Genomic DNA, 19,849 nt, shown 5'->3' with positions numbered 1-19,849 from the left:
TGGCTGAAGTCACCCAGAGTCCCATATACACACACACACACACCCCTCCTCATTAAAAAGGTGGGGTCCAAGAGCTAATAGCGTGATTCTGCAGACACAAATAGTAGATACATTTAATTTACACGGGGCCAAAACACAACTCCAAAACTTCCATAGGAAATTAAGTGATGATGGCAGAGATGGGTAGCTTCTGAGAGGCCCACCAGAAAAGTGTTTCATTACCTTCAGTGCTTAATTCCTGCTAGGTCCTTCTCAGTAGCTCACCAAGCTTAATTCCAGTGTTGCCCCGGCAAAAAGTGACGGTTTTCCAGGAGGGAAAAGAAAAGGCATGTGCATTAATTAACCCTTTAATGTCTTTGTGACCCTTACAGTTGTCATTTGCTCAAAACGGCAGAACATTCCGATGATAACTAGTTGGCATTTCCAATGTCATGTTGGCTAACTTTAACTCGCCTTTTTGTTGTTTTATTTTGCATTTACTGCATTTTTTAAATACTGTATCATAAAGTGCAACTCTTTAGCTTGAAAATTATACCAAATTGAACTCTTTGGCATGCATAGTAATTGTGCAGTTAGTGTTAGAAGTAAAGTACAGTATTGCCAAGCGAATTTGCGCTTGGCCCAAGACGCTGGTAGTGCCTAAAATTGGTAAGGGCCCCTTTCCCATTTTATAAACAGCTATAAACCCCCTTCCAGAGGTCATAGTTGTCAGTTCATATGCTGATGCGGTCAATGTCACTTGACTGGTGTAGTGGTTCCCGGGTCGCCTTTTTTGTCTTATGCGCTCCACTGTTCAGCCAAGTGATTTTGGTGTTTTTTGCCCTTTGTGGTTTTTCTGGTTCACTGCAGTGTAGCATGAGTCTGGCATATAGAATGCTGGGGGCTGCACCTGCTGAGTGTTGCCTTCCCTGTGTGAATGTAAGAGGGTTGCTCCTTTAATGGTTCTCCTCGGCTGTGGTGGCCCTTGCCCAGGGTGAGTCGGGTCTTGTGGCTTCTCCGTCTTAACCCCTGAGCTGCATGCCTATTATTCCCTAACAACCCTGTGGTACGTGGGAAGAAACCAATGTTGAATGTAATGAAAGGCCAATTTCTGGGTGAGCCACAGTGTCTCCCTAAAGCTATTCACTAAGATGGTTCCCGCCTACTGGGTCGCATTAGCTGTGGAGTTGTATAGGCCTACTGGAGGTCGGAGCCAGAACCTGGACCCCATCCTTCCCCCATCATAGAGGCACGAGGAGCAGTGGCAAATTGTCACATCACCAGGAAAGGCAAGAAATTACCACCTCGCCGGGAAAGGCAACCAGAAAGTTAGCGATTCAAAAAAAAGATAACCACTAGTGGGTTCAAGAGAGGCCAAAGTTTTGAAACCCATCTAATAAACTCCCCCAATTATGTAACTGAACAATTGAATTATCTTGACACAAGCTTGATGTCATTTGCCCCATCTTCCTCACTTGTTTGGCAGAAAGGGGGGAGGGGGGGGGGCGGAGGGGTTAGGAAACAGTGCTTCTCCTGTTTCCAATTCAGTTGGTGTCTGCTCCATTTCCTGTTCGTTTTGTCCTCTCCAATACAGTACTTTGATGAAACTGGCTGTACATGAAATGACAGACTTATGGAACACAAAAGAAGTGTCAAGTTTGCAGACAAACAATGCTCTCTTCTATTGTGTTAGGAGCTCTAATCATCCTATAGATTGGCCTCTTCTAAAATAATCTATCCTGCCTCTACTCTTCACAGGCGCTGTCTTGTCAAATCGGCTGTGATACACAACGTGCGCAACGTGAACCTTGGTCCTGGCTTTGTTGCTGTTGGCCCTTCACATTCACAGTACATACTTAAATGCTGCAGCCTTCTTAACAAACATGATCTGACTTAAGCCTACCCCATTTTTCTTAACTTCATCTAATTCTTGCTTTCATCCTATTCTTTCATTCATCCCATTCTTACATTCATTCCATTCTTACATTCATTCATCCTATTCTAACCTTTCATCCTATTCTTATCTTTCACCTTACTCCTACCGTCTTCTCTTACCTGCTCCTCGCCTCACTCTTTCCAGATTTATTTTTGCTGCCTGGAACTTTTTGTTCTGAGTAGCTGAATTTAAAACAACAACGATACTGTCGCCCCCTAGAGGTATAGAAAGTAAACTTGTTCAAAATGTGAGAACTATGCGAGTACAGTTCAGAATATGACTATGGGTATACTTCAGTGAACAGTGACATGATATGCACAGATTATCATGCTGCAGGAGGGACAGTATTGTGTTTACAAAGCAGAAGAATGATATAGTGTACTGTTTGCCATTTCAGGCTTGTGCTCCAGGACTGGCAGAAAAATTAGGGAAACCTGTTCCTGCTTCCGAGAAGCTAGGCACAATATCTTCATATTTTGTCGACCGGTACAGTTTCAATCCTGACTGTGCTGTGATAGCATTCACTGGGGACAATCCTTCCTCGCTAGCTGGTGAGAATTCACTAATTTTGAATTTTGAAACTTATATTTTTATTGTTGCTACAGCATTTTTGTTTTTGCTGTTTACTTCTGCTCTGATGTTGAAAAGTAGGATAATATAATTAAAGGGAATAGTATTTTAAGATTTTATATTTACTGGAATATAAGGCAGACCTTTCTGAGCAGAGCTGCCTCAGTTGCTCCTGGAGGCAGGTTAAGGACCACTTCATGCAAGACAAAAGAGCAGTAACACACCGCTCAAGACGCCATTTTATTGTAGCAACAATAAAAGGGAGCTGGTCGGCCGGAGCGGACAGCACACTGGACTTGTGATCCTGTGGTCCTGGGTTCGATCCCGGGCGCCGGCGAGAAACAATGGGCAGAGTTTCTTTCACCCTATGCCCCTGTTACCTAGCAGTAAAATAGGTACCTGGGAGTTAGTCAGCTGTCACGGCCTGCTTCCTGGGGGTGGAGGTCTGGCCGAGGACCGGGTCGCGGGGGCATTAAAGCCCCGAAATCATCTCAAGATAACCTCAAGATAACGCCTTGCAAGTGATCATTGTGATCACAAGGACAGCTAATTATCACATTGTAACCTACCAGTTATACACTGTAACCTACCAGTTATACACTGTGCGCTACACTAACAGCCACCAGGTAGTAACACTAGCTATCACAACAAAAATCTAAGGAATCGGCAACCCTTCCTTTTAGCGTTTGCTTTATAGCATGGTGTCGTTGTCGGTATTTTATTATACAATATTATTCATAATTCATAAGATGGAGTTATCTTGAGTTATCTTGAGATGATTTCGGGGCTTTAGTGTCCCTGCGGTCCGGTCCTCAACCAGGCCTCCACCCCCAGGAAGCAGCCCGTGGCAGCTGACTAACACCCAGGTACCTATTTTACTGCTAGGTAACAGGGGCATAGGGTGAAAGAAACTCTGTCCATTGTTTCTCGCCGGCGCCTGGGATCGAACCCAGGACCACAGGATCACAAGTCCAGCGTGCTGTCCGCTCGGCCGACCGGCTCCCTAGTGGCATTTTTATTTTTAAAAATTCTCATGATGATGTTTGCATTATTTGATAGGCAGAGGGACTAGGAATATTTCTCATCACCTACAACAATCAAAATGCAGCTACTAATGTGTAACAGAGAATATAATAACATTTAATTGCGAGGTATTTTTTCATAACCGGTATCTTCCTCCTAAGGAGAGCCTACCGACCCATAAATGGACTAACAACTGAGCTAGAAACCACACTCCTGGAAGAGTTTTCTTAGTCAGAATGATATATTTTTATCTGGGCAAGGTCTCTCATTTAGAAACATCTACTTTGTCCATCAGTCTACCTATGCTGAAAGTAAGTAAGTAATTATCAAAAGAAGGCACCAAACCGGGAAGGCTATGTAACCTGTGCTGCAAACGGTAGCTTAAACTTTCTAGAACATTGTCAGTTGTAAACTTCAGATGACCATAGTATATATTGTAACTTTAGATATAATTTGTCAAACTTTTTTTTTTATATTCATGCTCATTTTGCAGCAATATAACTTTGTTATTGATTATTATGACAAAAATAGCTCTGTATGTTCAGTCAAATTTATCCTCAATCCAGTGTGTCTCATCACTAGTCAATTGTTACTTTATTTATTGAATTTGTAAGTTTTTCTTCCGTGGAGTAACTTAGCTTTATGAGTAAGTGTTAATGAAGCTCACGCTAAGTGTGTGTGTATGTGTGTGGTGATGCATTGCAGGTATGTGTGTAGGTTCTGGGGATGTGGCCGTCAGCCTGGGCACCAGCGATACACTGTTTCTCTGGTTGGACTCGCCCACACCTCAGCTAGAAGGACATGTGCTGGTCAACCCTGTGGACAGTGAGGCCTATATGGCTCTCCTCTGGTTAGTTTCCTTAATGGTGTTTTTATTATGTGGTAGATAGGGTAGCTGGTGGTGTTTGGGTCTTTCTCTGCCCCTTCCATTCTCTTTTTCCCCCCCTCTCTCTCCTCCTCTCTTTCCCTCTTCCCCCTCTTCCCCTCTCCCTCTCACTTTCTCAATTCTCTCTTCTCTCTCTCCCCCCCTCCTCTTATTTTTTGTAATGTTGTTTACACTAAAATCCTTGTCAGTGATTCAGGTTTATAAGTGAGTGGGTTTTCTCTCCTACCATTTTTGTGGTTTGGAACTATGTTTACCTTTTTCTATGGGGGAGCCCCTTCGGCTCCTTGGAGCTATCGGACTGATATATGCTATATTAGTATGGGGCTTCAGTCAATGGAGTTCTGCCTACCGGGGACCTTGAGCCAGAACCTGGCCCCCTTAGAGAAGCGCAGGGAGCAATGGTCTAAGGAAACCTCCCTTGTATTTGGGAGTATTCCATGTCTGCCATCGACCGGGGTTAGGCACCCAGAAAGGTTGGCATTCCAAAACAAACCCCACTTGGTAGGAAATTGCAAACGCAAGATCGAACAGGGAACCAGAATTCCCCCTAAATAAACAAGGAAACAAGCAAATGTCATCCACAGCCACTGTGTCAATTGTCCACGCTGATCTTTTCCCCCCTCCCTCAACCTCCCTGGCTCAACCACTTGGGCTGGACGGTAGAACGACGGTCTCGCTTCATGAAGGTCGGTGTTTAATCCCTGACCGTCCAAGTGGTTGGGCACCATTCCTTCCCCCTTCTCCCCATCCCATCCAAAATCCTTGTCCTGACCCCTTCCAAGTGTCTCAATTCCTCCGGGGTTCAAGGACTGGTGTTTTGTGGTGGGGACGGCATGCTTCCCATTTTCGTTGCCTTCTGTTTGGCCGGCATCTAGCACCTCGCATTTTCATGCATCTTACCTGGTTCGTGGTAGTCCGTCTACGTCTGCTAGGTGTTCGTGTGTTGGCCTACCTCGATGATTAGTTGGTGTGAACTCCCAGCCAGTCTGCTTGTACTCACCTAGTTACTGCTAGGCGAGTACAAGCAGTGAGTACTCACTGCTTGTCTGCTCGCCAGAGGGGTGGTTCTTTCCCTCCCCTGTGTTTTTTTTTTGCCAGCACAGTAACACCGCCTAATTTATCTGTCATATCTCCAAATTCAGTAGCCCCTTGCGAATATGACTTCATCTAATACATTTTCTTCAAGTTGTGTCTCAGTTAGTGCAACAACATTTGACATCTTAATCGTTTAGCTCCAGTATTTTTTATCTCGCTTCATCTGTGTTAATTCTACATATGCAGTTTTCAGGAACATGTTTCGTCTTCCTGTGTCCTTTACTTCCCCTTTCCTCTAATCATTTTGCTTGTTTGTTTTCATGTACCATTTCATAATCCCTATCATCTTGCAGAAAAAAAATAAAAATCAAGGTTTAGTTTTAGCTTTTTTCAGTCTTCCTTTGAGAGGTCTCGTCTTGCTTCCCATCCTCATCGTTCTATAATTTCCTGGCATACCTAAACACTTCCACTGTTTGTTTCACTCCATTAAATGTCACTCTTAAGGGGTGACTATTGTCTTTTATCATGTATGTGTGTGTACTTACCTAAGTGTAGTTACAGGATGAGAGCTACGCTCGTGGTGTCCCGTCTTCCCAGCACTCTTTGTCATGTAACGCTTTGAAGCTACTGACAGTCTTGGCCTCCACCACCTTCTCACTTAACTTGTTCCAACCGTCTACCACTCTGTTTACAAAAATGAATTTTTGTATATTTCTCCGGTATCAGGAAGCTGTTCTGACAATATGTGTGTGGTAGGAAGCTGTGCTGACAGTGTGTGTATGACAGAAAGCTGTGATGACAATATGTGTGTGGCAGGAAGATGTGCTGACAGTGTGTGTATAACAGAAAGATGTGCTGACAATATGTGTGTGGCAGGAAGATGTGCTGACAATATGTGTGTGGCAGAAAGATGTGCTGACAATATGTGTGGCAGAAAGATGTGCTGACAATATGTGTGTGGCAGAAAGCTGTGCTGACAATATGTGTGTGGCAGGAAGCTGTGCTGACAATATGTGTGTGGCAGAAAGCTGTGCTGACAATATGTGTGTGGCAGAAAGCTGTGCTGACAATATGTGTGTGGCAGAAAGCTGTGCTGACAATATGTGTGTGGCAGAAAGCTGTGCTGACAATATGTGTGTGGCAGGAAGCTGTGCTGACAATATGTGTGTGGCAGAAAGCTGTGCTGACAATATGTGTGTGGCAGAAAGCTGTGCTGACAATATGTGTGTGGCAGAAAGCTGTGCTGACAATATGTGTATGACAGAAAGCTGTGCTGACAATATGTGTGTGGCAGAAAGCTGTGCTGACAATATGTGTGTGGCAGGAAGTTATGCTGTTTGTCAGCAAATACAAAACTTTGAAAGTCACCCAAGATCAAATTATATGCTACAAAACTATAAATATATATCATGTATTTGTTTTTCAGCTTCAAAAATGGATCTCTGACACGCGAAAAAATTCGAGACGAGTGCGCCGACGGCTCATGGGACCTCTTCAGCCAGTTGCTGGACATGACTCCGCGGGGCAATTTTGGAAATATTGGTATTATGTCATTTCTTTTTTTTTAAACTATTGTATTTAAGCAAATCATTTAGGTGAACATTTGTAAAACGCGGAAATGAATTGATGTATTAGTCTAAATGTTACATATATCATATACATGGCTGGTTGATCAGTCCAGCAACCAGGAGGCCTGGTCGACGACCGGGCCACGGGGACACTAAGCCCCGGAAGCACCTCAAGGTAGGTATCCTTGGGGAGTCCCTTGGTGGCTTCCTGTGGCTAGGTCACTGAAATTGCTCCATTCTTCAAAAGTTACATAGGCCACAGGAGTTCGGTTTGGCCTAACCAGAGACCAGAATCTGAACCACCTCAAGTGCAGAGCGCAAATAACATCCTCCATTGTCACTGGGAAAGCATCCGGAAAGTCTGCGAAGCTTTACAGACAACTGCTGGGTTCAAAAGAAGTGAATCCTTGAAACTGCCAAACATCTCGTCTAACAATTTAAACAAGCAAGATAATTCACTCAAAACTAACTCGAACTTGTTAATATCAATTACCGGTACTAGGTGGCCCTAAGCTCACTCCTCTGCCAACTTGCCAGCCAGTTATATCACTAATGCTTCTGTCCAAAATGCTGTGTGTATTGGTGGCTTTAGGCATAGTATATACTGCTCTATCTAGAAATCCAACATTCTTCTTGTAACTCATTTTGTATGTACTTTCTCTAAATAAACTTTATTATTACTGTATTATTATTATTATTATTATTATACAGAGTTATCACACTAACATGATTGCATCAATGAGAAAGAGACCAGAATGCATGTGTTGGGAAGTATGAGGAAGCCGTAATAAGGATTCGAACCGGTGGAAACATCCACCGCATTGGTTCGAACCCTCATAAAGGCTCCTACGAATTTTCGCATTGATACAGTCACATTAGTGTGATAACTCTGTGTATTGAAAGAGAGCTTCAGAGGTAGAACATTCCTAGATGACAGAGCCAGAGTTCATAGGGGATTGTGTGAAAATTCTGTTCTGGCTTCAGAAATATAGGCTGTTCTTCTATTTTGAGGTTATCTTGAGATGATTTCGGGGCTTTTTAGTGTCCCCGCGGCCCGGTCCTCGACCAGGCCTCCACCCCCAGGAAGCAGCCCGTGATAGCTGACTAACACCCAGGTACCTATTTTACTGCTAGGTAACAGGGGCATAGGGTGAAAGAAACTCTGCCCATTGTTTCTCGCCGGCGCCTGGGATCGAACCCAGGACCACAGGATCACAAGTCCAGCGTGCTGTCCGCTCGGCCGACCGGCTCCCTAGTATACATGCTATGAATCAGTCATGAATGTGTTGCTCTCTTGATGAGCAGAAATGATAAGAGTCTCCCCCTCTTATTCTTTTTCATCGTGAATGGATTGTGTCTTAGTCAACAGCACAGCTTCTCATTTCAGTATCTGATTTACTTCTGATCATTCTCTCATGATGATAAAAGATGGACTAATGTTTCTGCAGTTTTCCTGGTGGATTTTATCTGCTGAAATCAATAAATTACTTATGGTTAGGCTTCTTAATTTCAAACTTGATTTCCCAGCCGTAGTTTACCTACAGAATTTTTGTGTAATATAACAAATATTTTCCATTTGATGCTAATACACTGATATTGGTGAAGTATAGCAGTACTGTAGTAGATTACTATTAATGGTAAAATATGAAACTGTACGAATGTACAGGATGTACAGGATGTATGAAACAAGAATGTAACAACTCTTGTATATATATGTCAAAATGCAGATAGTGAGGTATTTGTGCAGGCGATGAGTCACAATAACGTGGCTAAAGTATGTTGACCAGACCACACACTAGAAGGTGAAGGGACGACGACGTTTCGGTCCGTCCTAGACCATTCTCAAGTCAATTTGAGAATGGTCCAGGACGGACCAAAATGTCGTCGTCCCTTCACCTTCTAGTGAGGTGTTTGTATACCATATACAGTACTGTCAATATTTTAAGTTTGGCATTTATTGTCCTTTCACGTAACTAATGAGATGCGGATGAGTCGGTATAAATCTAACAGGTTTATATTCAGGTGCAGACGATGAGTCACAATAACGTGGCTGAAGATGTGTTGACCAAACCACACACCAGAAGATGAAAACACGACGACGTTTCGGTCCATCCAGAACCATTCGCAATCAACTTGATAATGGTCCAGAACAAACTGAAACGTCATCTCATCTTCTGGTGTGTGGTTTGGTTATCTTATATTCAGGCCATTATATTCTCAAAGTTCAGTGTGCTATGAATATTTAAAAATCATTCTCTCCTTAGGTATATATTATCACATGCGTGAAATCACACCTGATCTTGAAGGCGTCTTCCGCTTCAATAAGGCAGATGATGCCGTGTCACGTTTTACAAGTCGAGAAGTAGAGGTTCGAGCACTAGTTGAAGGCCAGCTGGTTGCCAAACGAGTGTATGCAGAAAAGTTGGGATTTAACATAGGTAAGAAATACTGCATGAACTGTATACTGCATTTTGCTAGTGATAATGAGTGTACAGTTTCATATTCTGTTTAGAATATAGTACATATATGTTGTTTTATTTTACATATAAAATTATTTACTTTTATCCATTATCAGTCCAGTGTACTCTCTAAAATCTAGATTATATCATTCTGGAAACTAACTGGATTTGACTAACATTTAGAAAGAAGTGGTTGTAACGACCATTGCTCTTCGCTTAGTGTCTCATCTCTTCCTGGTCTCAAAATGGTACTCAACAGAGCTCTGCTGCATTTTCAATCTTTCAGGGTTGAACATATTCATTCCTTACTCCAGTTTTGACATGAACACTCTGACCCAGGTTTGCCTTGTGTTGGAGGCTTGGCCTTGATTTCTCTAGACCTCAGGGATGCTTACTGGCATATACTCCCGAGGTTCAGGAATTGGGTAGCTTTTGTCATGGGGTATCAAGCTTGCCGCTTCAGGGTTCTTCCCGTCAGCTTGACTCTGGCTTCCTGTGTTTTCACCAAATTGGCTCAATTGCAGTCACAATAATGTGGCTGAAGTATGTTGACCAATCCACACACTAGAAAATGAAGGGACGACGATGTTTCGGTCCGTCCTAGACAATCGACTTGAGAATGGTCCAGGACGGACCGAAACGTCGTCGTCCCTTCATTTTCTAGTGGGTGGATTGGTCAACAAATTTGGCTCAAGTTGTGGTGGCTTGTCTGTATTTGTTGAGGGTTCGTGTTCTGGCCTACCTTGAGGACTGGTGGGTATGAGCCCCTAGTCATTCAGTGTATCTGCTAGCCAGGACTTTGTTCTTTCTCAGCTCACCAGGTTTGGGTTACAGCTGAACTGGTGGAAGTCTCAGTTTTGTTCCGTTTAGGTTTGGACTTAGCTGGGCCTTGTATAGGTCTCTCAGTGCATCACTTTCCCTTCCTCCAGTGACTCTGCTCCTGCAGCAGCCATGCCATTTACTGGTGTTGAGATGACCCAGAGTCACTCTTATATACTGGAGCTTGAACTGTGCCTTTGTCATTTTTTTTCACAGGGTAGTGTGTGGCATCAGAGATTCTTCTGGTTTATCTGGTTTTGAGCCTTTTACCGTATTCCTGTAGCTCAACTTTTGGGTTCAGCCTCAATCATCCTTTGTTGATTGCTGCTTCACCAGTTGCTTCTTTGGGCTTTTCAGGGTTGAATTTCTTGGTGCCTTCCTTTACCCTCATTTGATGTTTCTATAGATGCATAGGTTCTGGACTGGGGCTTCATGACTAGCACTCACCAGGCCGCCCAGGGTCATTGACTGGGTCTGTTCCATTGTGCGAACAGCACATGTGGGAGTTTGTGGCTGTATGGCATGCCCTGAAGAGTATTCATATTTCTCTGGGCTCAAACTTCGGCTTCATTTGGACTGTTTCCCAGTGGTTTATTGGCTTAACTGAAGGGGACTCCCTTTGGTCCCTTGCCCTTTGGAACTGGATGCTGCAGGTCGCTTGTCTACTGGATTCTCAGTGTTTGGTTCTCCGTACTGTTCACGTTTACTGTGTGTACAATGCTCTCACGGTCTTGCTTCCTTCCCATCTCTATGAAATGGACTGTTGATACTGCTTCTTTCCAGTGACTTTACAAGACATGCAGACTAAGGTGGATCTCCTTGAGTCAGCTTGGAATCAACCCTTTACACTATACGACTCCATTCCCCAATTGCATGGCCCTTACAGTGGATGCCTTTCAACTGGACTGGTCAAGGTGGGCATTTCTTTACCTCTTTTTCCCCATCCAGCTGTTGCTCTTGGTTCTGGCCAGGTTGGAGTCCTACCAGGAAAAGATAGTTCTTCTGGCTCCTTGGTGGTTGGTTCAGCCTTGGTTTTGGGTGCCGTTTAATCGGTGTCTGAATCTGGGTGCTTTTTCTGTGGCTCCTCTTTCAGAAGATCAGTCCAGTGACATATCTCACTGGTTCAACCTTCTCCTCGGGTCTATGCATCTGGTCTTTCTGATACGTCTTTATCATCATCTGTATGGCAAGTAGGTGGCTGAATTGGTGTCCTGCCTGCAGTAGTCTTACCGACCGTCGTCCCCAGTGCCGGACCTTTGCTGCTTCCATTTGTGCCACCGGTTTTGCCTTGGTGGATTCTTTGTGGGTTAATCTGATTTCCTTGGTCCCCTGTTCATCTTTCTCAGGTCATCTGTAATGTCATTAAGTCCAGCCAGCCTGTGGTCTACCATCACACCCATGATGTTTGGAAATATTCCTCTCTCTTGGCTGTCTTTGCGACTATGTCCAGGGGTGATATTCAGGCGCAATGGTTTTGCTGGTCGAACTGGGTCTTAGTGACCAGGTATCATGTCAATGTTCCAAGTTCTTGGCGCCCTTGTGTAGCTTTGGGTTGTGTGTCACGACCGAGTGTCTCGATTTTGTTGTGATACCTGCGATGCTCCTTCCTTGTAAGTACCCATTTTGAATTCTCTATGGGTATTGAGGCGATGAGTCACAATAACATGGCTAAAGTATGTTGACCAGACCACACACTAGAAGGTGAAGGGACGATGACGTTTCGGTCCGTCCTGGACCATTCTCAGGTCGATTGAGAATGGTCCAGGATGGACCGAAACGTCGTCGTCCCTTCACCTTCTAGTGTGTGGTCTGGTCAACATTCTCTATGGGTATTTAGCTTTAGGGAGCTGCTGGGGTTCACCCAGAAATTGCATTTCAATTCATTGCATTCAATGCTGGGTTTTGTATGGGGTATAAAGTGGCCATGTGAAAATTTGGTAGCTATAGTTTTCAAACATACAAAACACTCACCCACACATCTGAAAAATAAAGAAAGTGACAACATTTTGGACCGTCCTGGACCATTATGAAGTCATGTAATAGTCAGGGTTGGATAGAAATGTCGCCACTTCCTTTATTTTCGGGTGTGTGGAGTCGAGTGTCTAATTTTCAACCATGTTGTTGTGACTTACTGTTTGCAAATTAGGAAATATATTGTCTTGTAGATAATCAGAATATAAGTCACTTACAGGCAGCGGAACGCGAGTACTGGCCACTGGTGGAGCGTCAAATAACAACAGCGTCTTACAAGTTTTGGCTGATGTGTTTAACTCTCCCGTGTACACAATGGTGAGTTAACAAGCTGGTGTGAAGGTCTGTTTAGCTTAGCTTGTGAGACATATACTTTACTCAACTAATTGGAGTACTGTCTACCTACCTTGAAGAAATTTGTCATTAAATATTCATACCTTATTATACATGGTAGGAAATTTGCCATGATTGTCAGCATATATTCATTGCTCAAGTAAAATTATTTTATATAAATAATGTCAACAAAATATAATTAAACATTTGTCATGTTGCAATCAGTTTAATTTTATTGTTTTAGTTTGCAACCAACAACCAACAATGCATTGTCTTTCCTCTGGGCAGGATTTGTCTACAAGTGTTGTATTGGTTTTTCTGTTTCTGCCAATTTCACTGCTCCCAGGACTGGCAATTTTTTTTTTTTTAGAATTGAGTACCCTGGTGCCATCCTCCCCCTATAACTTAATGTCTTCAGACACCTCACCCGTGGGTGTGGGTGTCATGACCAGTGCTCACCTGGCTGCCCAGGGTTCGTGGTCCAACCGGTTTCATTAGGAGCACTGCAGGGTACTCTAGTTTGCAGCTTTACTGCATACCTTAAGGAGGATTAGGCTTCCTTTGTGCTCCGTACTCCGGCTTCACTTTGACTGTTGCCCAGTGGTTCATTGCCTGAACTAGGTGGCATCACTTTGGTCCATTGCCCTGTGGAGCTGGACATTTTAGGTAGCTCGGCCTTTAGTTTCTTGGGGTTTGGTTCTTCACATAGGTCACATGCAGAGTGTGCCAAATATTCTCGTGGATGTGCTATCTCATTTCCATCCCATTTCCACCAAGTGGACTGTCGATGACATGCTCTTCTATTAGTTTTGCTTGATCGGTTGCCTCAAGGTGGACTTCATTGCATTGGTGTAGAATCGGCACCTTCCCCCCCGTAGCTGCGTTCCCAGTTGTGAGCCTCTTATATTGAATGCCTTTTGAATAGACTGGTTGATGTGGAGGTTCTATTACCTTTTTTCCCCAGTTCAGTTGTTGTTGTGGGTCCTGTCCAGTCTGGAGTTGTACTCAAGGAAAGTGACCCATCTGGCTTTCTGATGGCCAGCCTAGCCATGGTTTCCATCGTTCCTGGCCCAGTGTCTGAACCAAGGCATTTCAGGGGAAAGCCCCTTGTGGCTTCCTGGTCCCAGTTCCTGGTCTGGTATGGTCTTGGTCCCAGTCAGTCATGTGTGCATGCATTACAACATTGAGCTGTAACAACCTAAGTGTAGTTACCTAAGTGTAGTTACAGGATGAGTGCTATGCTCGTGGTGTCCCATCTTCCCAGCACTCTTTGTCATATAACGCTTTGAAACTACTGACGGTTTTGACCACCACCACCTTCTCACCTAACTTGTTCCAACCATCTACCACTCTGCAAAAGAAAACTTTCTTATAATTTTTCTGCACCTTATTTTCCTTAGCGTGAATCTGTGTCCTCTTGTTTTTGAAGTTGCTGGCTTCAGGAATTTCTCTGTCAATTTGGTCGATTCCTGTTAGTATTTTGTAAGTGGTGATCATATCGCCTCCTTTTCTGTGTCCTAGCCTGGGTTCTTTTTGTCCTAGGTTTGCTATAATCTCTCCAGTTGGCAGTAAAGCTTCAATGACTTGACTTTCTGGAGGCTTTTTGTGGCGGGGCGGTGAATTGTCACCTGCTCCCTGCCCCTATTGTGTGGGTAGGAGGCCAGGTTCTGGCTCTGGACCCGGATTCATGAAGCAGTTACGCAAGTACAGTACTTACGAACGTGTACATCTTTACTCGATCTTTGGCGGCTTTGTTTACATTATTAAACAGTTAATGAGCTCCGAAGCACCAGGAGGCTGTTTATAACAATAACAACAGTTGATTGGAAAGTTTTCATACTTGTAAACTGTTTAATAAATGTAACAAAAGCAGTCAAAGATTGAGGAAAGATGTACACGTTTGTAAGTACTTGCGTAACTGCTTTGTGAATCTGGCCCCTGGTCCCCAGTAGACCAAACTGGACTACCACGACTGATGTGATCTTTTGGTATAGCGCAATCTCGGCAAGATAGTTTGGCATTTCTATGCCAAGGAGGCATTTCATTACATTCAATTCTGGTTTATTGAAAAGTTATTTTGGTATTTGTTAAGAATGTTTATTTGTGAAACTAAACAAAATACTATACTGTTTTCAATTCTAGGAGGTTGCTAATTCAGCATGTCTGGGCTCCGCTTATAGGGCGAAACACGGGATGGTGGGTGGTACGTTCCAGGAAGTAATTAAGAAACAAGACTTCAAACTGGCATGCAAACCAAATTCTGATGCTGATAAGGTAGGTGTGTGTTTAATTACCTAAGTGTAGTTAGAGGATGGGAGCTATGTTTGTGGTGTCCCGTCTTGCAGGTTTAAAATGGCCATAGAACTCATCAAACTGTGTAAACAAATGTTTGAAGAAAAGTTAGAAAACTAGTGCCCACACGTTCATCCACACTCCGCCTCATTTCAGGGAGGCTGCCCCACCGTCAGTTTTCCTTTTGATGTGTGCTGGGGTCTGCCACCCTTCTCTGACCCCCTTTGTTTTTCTTTTGCCTTGGTGGCTGTTCCTTGCACAGTTGTGTGTGGGGGCACCTTACACTTTTCCTTCCCCAGGAAGTTGGGTCTCTTGCACCATTCGTTAAACTGACAGTGGAGTAGTGTGTGAGATGTGGCCTGTCCCCTTCTTTCCCCAAAACGAGTGGGAGGGTGGGGCGAACGAGTGGGCGCTAGTTTATTTCATTCTTGATCATTTGCTTACATAGTTTGTAGAGTTCTATGGTTGTTTTTAAGTCTGTAGGTCTCGGAGGCAGCCAGCTGTGGTTCGTTTTGATTCAGATTTTCTGGGTGCCATCCTCGGTGGTGGCATAAACGAATAATCCGATATGTAAATGCCATGGCTCCCTGCACCTCTGTGAGGGGGACCAGGTTCTGACTCTGGGTCCCTGGTGGGTCAAGGAACTCCACGACTGATGTCACCTACATCAGATATGGTAGCGTTTGAGAGCCACCAGGATGCACCCAGAAATTGCTGTTGATTACATTCGATGCCAGTTTATTGAATGCCTCTCTTTTTCTAAGTTGGAGATGCCTGCATATTAATCATTCACAGCATTAAACAAAACTGTAAATTCAAAATATGCTTAATACTTTCCAAAATCATTCTTTATTAATTTTTCTTAAATCTGTGCAGGTATATACTCCTTTGGTAGAGCGTTTCCAGCATTTAGAGTCGTCAGTGTTGGCTGGCAGGAAGTAGTGCGCAGAACTCGCAAATATCTGAGGTAAGAAAAGTAATTGGGATAATGATGATAATACTAATACTACAGTATGACCTGATAAAAATGCACATTTGTATATTTTTTTTTTGAGATATATATACAAGAGTTGTTACATTCTTGTAGAGCCACTAGTACGCGTAGCGTTTCGGGCAAGTCCTTAATCCTATGGTCCCTGGAATACGATCCCCACTTCAAAGAATCATTGTTACAACCAAGTACCCATTTTACTGTTAAGTTAAACAGAGGCTACAGTTAAGGATTTGCGCCCCAGTAAATCCTCCCCTGCCAGGATACGAACCCATGACAAAGCGCTCGTGGAACGCCAGGCGAGTGTCTTACCACTACACCACGGAGACTGGTGTGTTGGTATATGCTGGCTGGGAAAATAAGGTCCTTGTTAAATTTAGTTTGACTTTACTTTGTACTCGTATTTTAATTGGAGGAGAGCCTGGGTTTATCTGAAGATTGTAATTGTCGTTAACAGCTACAACTGTGTTCATGAGTGACACATACACTGGCACCTCCAAAATCCAGATCATAATGTTCCAGACCTGATTTAGATTTGCATGAAATCAAGATTTCTGATAATTGCACTTCTTTAGCTAATTTTCACTAAATATTCTATAGTTTTTATATAAAACTCAAAACAATAATGAAGCCTTATAATTTTGCTTTAAATATGCTCAATGGCTTTGCCAAGATACCATCTGTTTCTTTTACTGTTGAGTTCATCTACAAAAATATTAAAAAATATGATTAGATCCATATTAAAAAGTTACTATTCACATCTAGCCGGTCACTTGGTCTAGTCACATCACTTGGGAGCCGAGCGGACAGCACGCTGGACTTGATCCTGTGGTCCTGGGTTCGATCCCAGGCGCCGGCGAGAAACATTGGGCAGAGCTTCTTTCACCCTATGCCCCTGTTACCTAGCAGTAAAATAGGTACCTGGGTGTTAGTCAGCTGTCACGGGCTGCTTCCTGGGGGTGGAGGCCTGGTCGAGGACCGGGCCGCGGGGACACTAAAGCCCCGAAATCATCTCAAGATAACCTCAAGATAAGATCTAATATTTCCCATGCTCTGAGTAAATTTCACTGGGTTTAAATATTACTTTCTAATCATATGATGGACAGCTAGCAGGAGAAGGTAGAGTATCTGTAAAGAAACTTCAACATATTTAGCTGGGCCCATATCATAGTGAACAAAAATAGTGTAGATTCAAAATAAAATAAAAATTATATATTATTATTTTAAATATGCTCAGTGGTTTTTCAAAGGCTCCTGTTAGACTTATATCTATACAAGTCTTATATATATAGTGGCAGTCCCCATGGCACAGTGGTAAAGCACTCGCCCGGCGCTTCATGAGCATTTTGGCCTGGGTTCGTATCCTGGCCGGGGAGGATTAACTGGGCGCCAATCCTTAACTGTAGCCTCTGTTCACCCAGCAGTGGATGGGTACCTGGTTGTTAAACGATTTGGCGGGTCATATTCCAGGGAAAAATTAGTATTATGGACCTGCCTGAAATGCTGTGTGTGTGCTAGTGGCTGTACAAGAATGTAAAAATTCTCATATATAAAAATAACAAATATACAAAAATGATTAACATGATTACAGCTATATTAAAGGGGTTAACATTCATACCCAAAGAGCACAGGGAAAAACTAAGGCAGGTTTCACAGAGTCGAGGTTTAATTTAAATCATTTGTATGATGGACAACTACCAGGAGAAACTGACTATAAATAGATTAAACCCACATTGTCAGTGTTTCTCAGGGTCAGGCCCTTTAAATTATATTTGTTTGAAGATAGGGCTTGATCTTTGCCCTATTTTTGAAAAATAAGGCATATTTTTACACCATTTCAAGATTACACCTTAAAATAGTGTAAATGAACCAGTCTCATCAACTTGAGCACACCCAACATTCTTTAACTCAAGGGTTTTCCTTTAAATATGTTGGGAAATCAGTTCAATAAATAATTTAGGAGAAACTATAGAGAATGGCTTGTAGTACTCCTGACGACAACAGTTAATTTTCGAAGGCTTGAAAAACTCACTGATGTGGTGGGCTTATATTTGTGCGATTAGGTAAGATAGATACTTGCAGTCAATGGCCACCTGCAAGTGTAATGGTCCTGACGTGGTAGACATTATGGTCACAAAATCTTTGGCATGGCCTTTCTCTGTGACTGTATTTTTTGAGAGCATAACGCACACAATTGTCGCAGTGTTTATGAAGAGCGGTGATGAACATTAAATAAGAAAAGTAAATATTGTCTTCTTTAGCAGGAGTGTTAAGTTACATGTACATGAATGGCAAAATTTGGTAAAAAAACAAAACAAAAATGCAGTGTTGTTATGGCATGTTAACAAAGTGTTGTGTACGTGCACAGTGCCAGATTGTTTCTCAAGTTATTGTGCTATAGAGCATAGGTCAAACTTAGACCGGAATGTTATACATTAGAGTGAGGGTACCCAGCTGTGCCCAGGTATCTCTTTTCTTCTCCCAATCTCCCTCCTCTGTCTTTCTCTATCCCTCTCCTCGTTTTCTCTAGCCCTTCTCTTCTCTTTCTCTATTCCCCCCTTCTCTTTTCTCTCCCCCCCTTCCGCACTTCTCCCTTCTTTCCCTTCACCTTTTTTCCCTCTCTCCTTCCCAATCTTCAAACATCTCCACTCAACCCCTAAAATTTGTGTAATGAATTGCAGAAGCTGCTAAGTAATTCTATGGGCAACACAACCAATATTTCAGACTTCATTATAATCCTACAGGGTGAAAGGGGGTTAGGTAGATGCTTATATTTCTAAAAGTGTGTCACAGGAGCTGATCACGACTGGCCTATGAAACCCTCATACCTCACATGCTTTGCATGGGAAAGTTTGGCCTCCAACCTTGGATAGACAAGCATAAAGACATTTTGTTTTAAAGATGCAGATTACTATTTAAAATACAATGATTGATATACTGTATTGACAAATATAAATTGTGTATACCCTGTACTGTATAGATTTGTAATGAAATTCAATATTTTTTTCAGTACTGTGGATCATTTTGATCATCATCTACTGAGGGCAAATGTAATCTTTCATAGCCTGAATGTTGTAGACATTCAACCATGGGTTGAAATGCTTCAAAGCTACCTGGACGAAATTTACTTGTGATTGATAAATTGCTTGAGAGAGCACAGCACAATGGCCAACAAAATGTGTGTGGTCAGGATGCATCTGCTATATGAAACGAGAATACTATACAAACATTAAAATCCTGAACTGAAAAATTCACATTATATGAATAGACGTGTTAAAGTAATGATATAATGTTTTGCTATACATTTTAATTATTATGTAAAGTATTATCTTTGTGGTCCATAGCGAGAAGCAGCATGGTCTAACCACATTCTGTGTCTTTTTACACATGACGCTTTTAAGTTAAGTAAAGCTTGTTTACCTTGAAGTATCCACAAGGGCAGCACATGGTTCAAGTTACATACTGATATAATTCTTTACTTTTGTAATTTAATGCATTACAAATTTTATTTTTTACTAATACTGTACCTATTACGACTTGACAAGGGTCCAGGATGAGCCGAACCATCATTACTTTCATTTAATTTCGCGCACGTGTGGGTTGGGTTACTGTTGTTCAGGTACATTATTGTGATTTTTCTCTCCGTGCATATTTTATACACAACACCATGAAAGTTTATAAACAGTGTGTCTGTACAGTATATGTAGTAAGGAAAGTTGAGTGAAAGAGGTAGTGGGAACACATTCAAAATACTGTAATTATATGCATATTAAAAATATTTGCTTTCTGAATGTTCCACACACTGACATGTTTGATGTACTGTGCCCATAATCATATTTTGACAGTACTGTATATTATTTCCAGTGCCGCAAGAAAATTCTATGCCTTTGTGACCAGTACGAGATGTAGAGTTTGTATTTATTTGCTTTAACATTATGACGAAATTTTAATGTGTAACAATTTAGGGCGTTATGCCAAGTTTCATTT

At 42.5% G+C, this 19,849-nt stretch overlaps 1 protein-coding gene across 1 annotated transcript in view; it reads left to right on the top strand.

Annotated features, from left to right (window-relative positions):
• Positions 1-19,849, top strand: part of LOC138363874 (xylulose kinase-like) — a gene marked incomplete at its 5' end in the record, with an annotated part of 34,310 nt that overhangs the window by 12,017 nt on the left and 2,444 nt on the right. The window contains 8 exon segments of the mRNA XM_069323345.1: positions 2,313-2,466; positions 4,214-4,358; positions 6,856-6,971; positions 9,262-9,435; positions 12,467-12,564; positions 14,722-14,853; positions 15,748-15,838; positions 18,873-19,849. The exon segment at positions 18,873-19,849 is cut by the window's right edge and continues 2,444 nt beyond it. Coding sequence (XP_069179446.1) covers positions 2,313-2,466; positions 4,214-4,358; positions 6,856-6,971; positions 9,262-9,435; positions 12,467-12,564; positions 14,722-14,853; positions 15,748-15,813 — 885 coding nt within the window.

Source organism: Procambarus clarkii, chromosome 12 (genome assembly GCF_040958095.1).
Source record: "Procambarus clarkii isolate CNS0578487 chromosome 12, FALCON_Pclarkii_2.0, whole genome shotgun sequence".
Lineage (NCBI taxonomy): Eukaryota > Metazoa > Arthropoda > Malacostraca > Decapoda > Cambaridae > Procambarus > Procambarus clarkii.
Note: the sequence above shows the minus strand (reverse complement) of the source record. Positions and strands in the feature narration are given on the sequence as shown.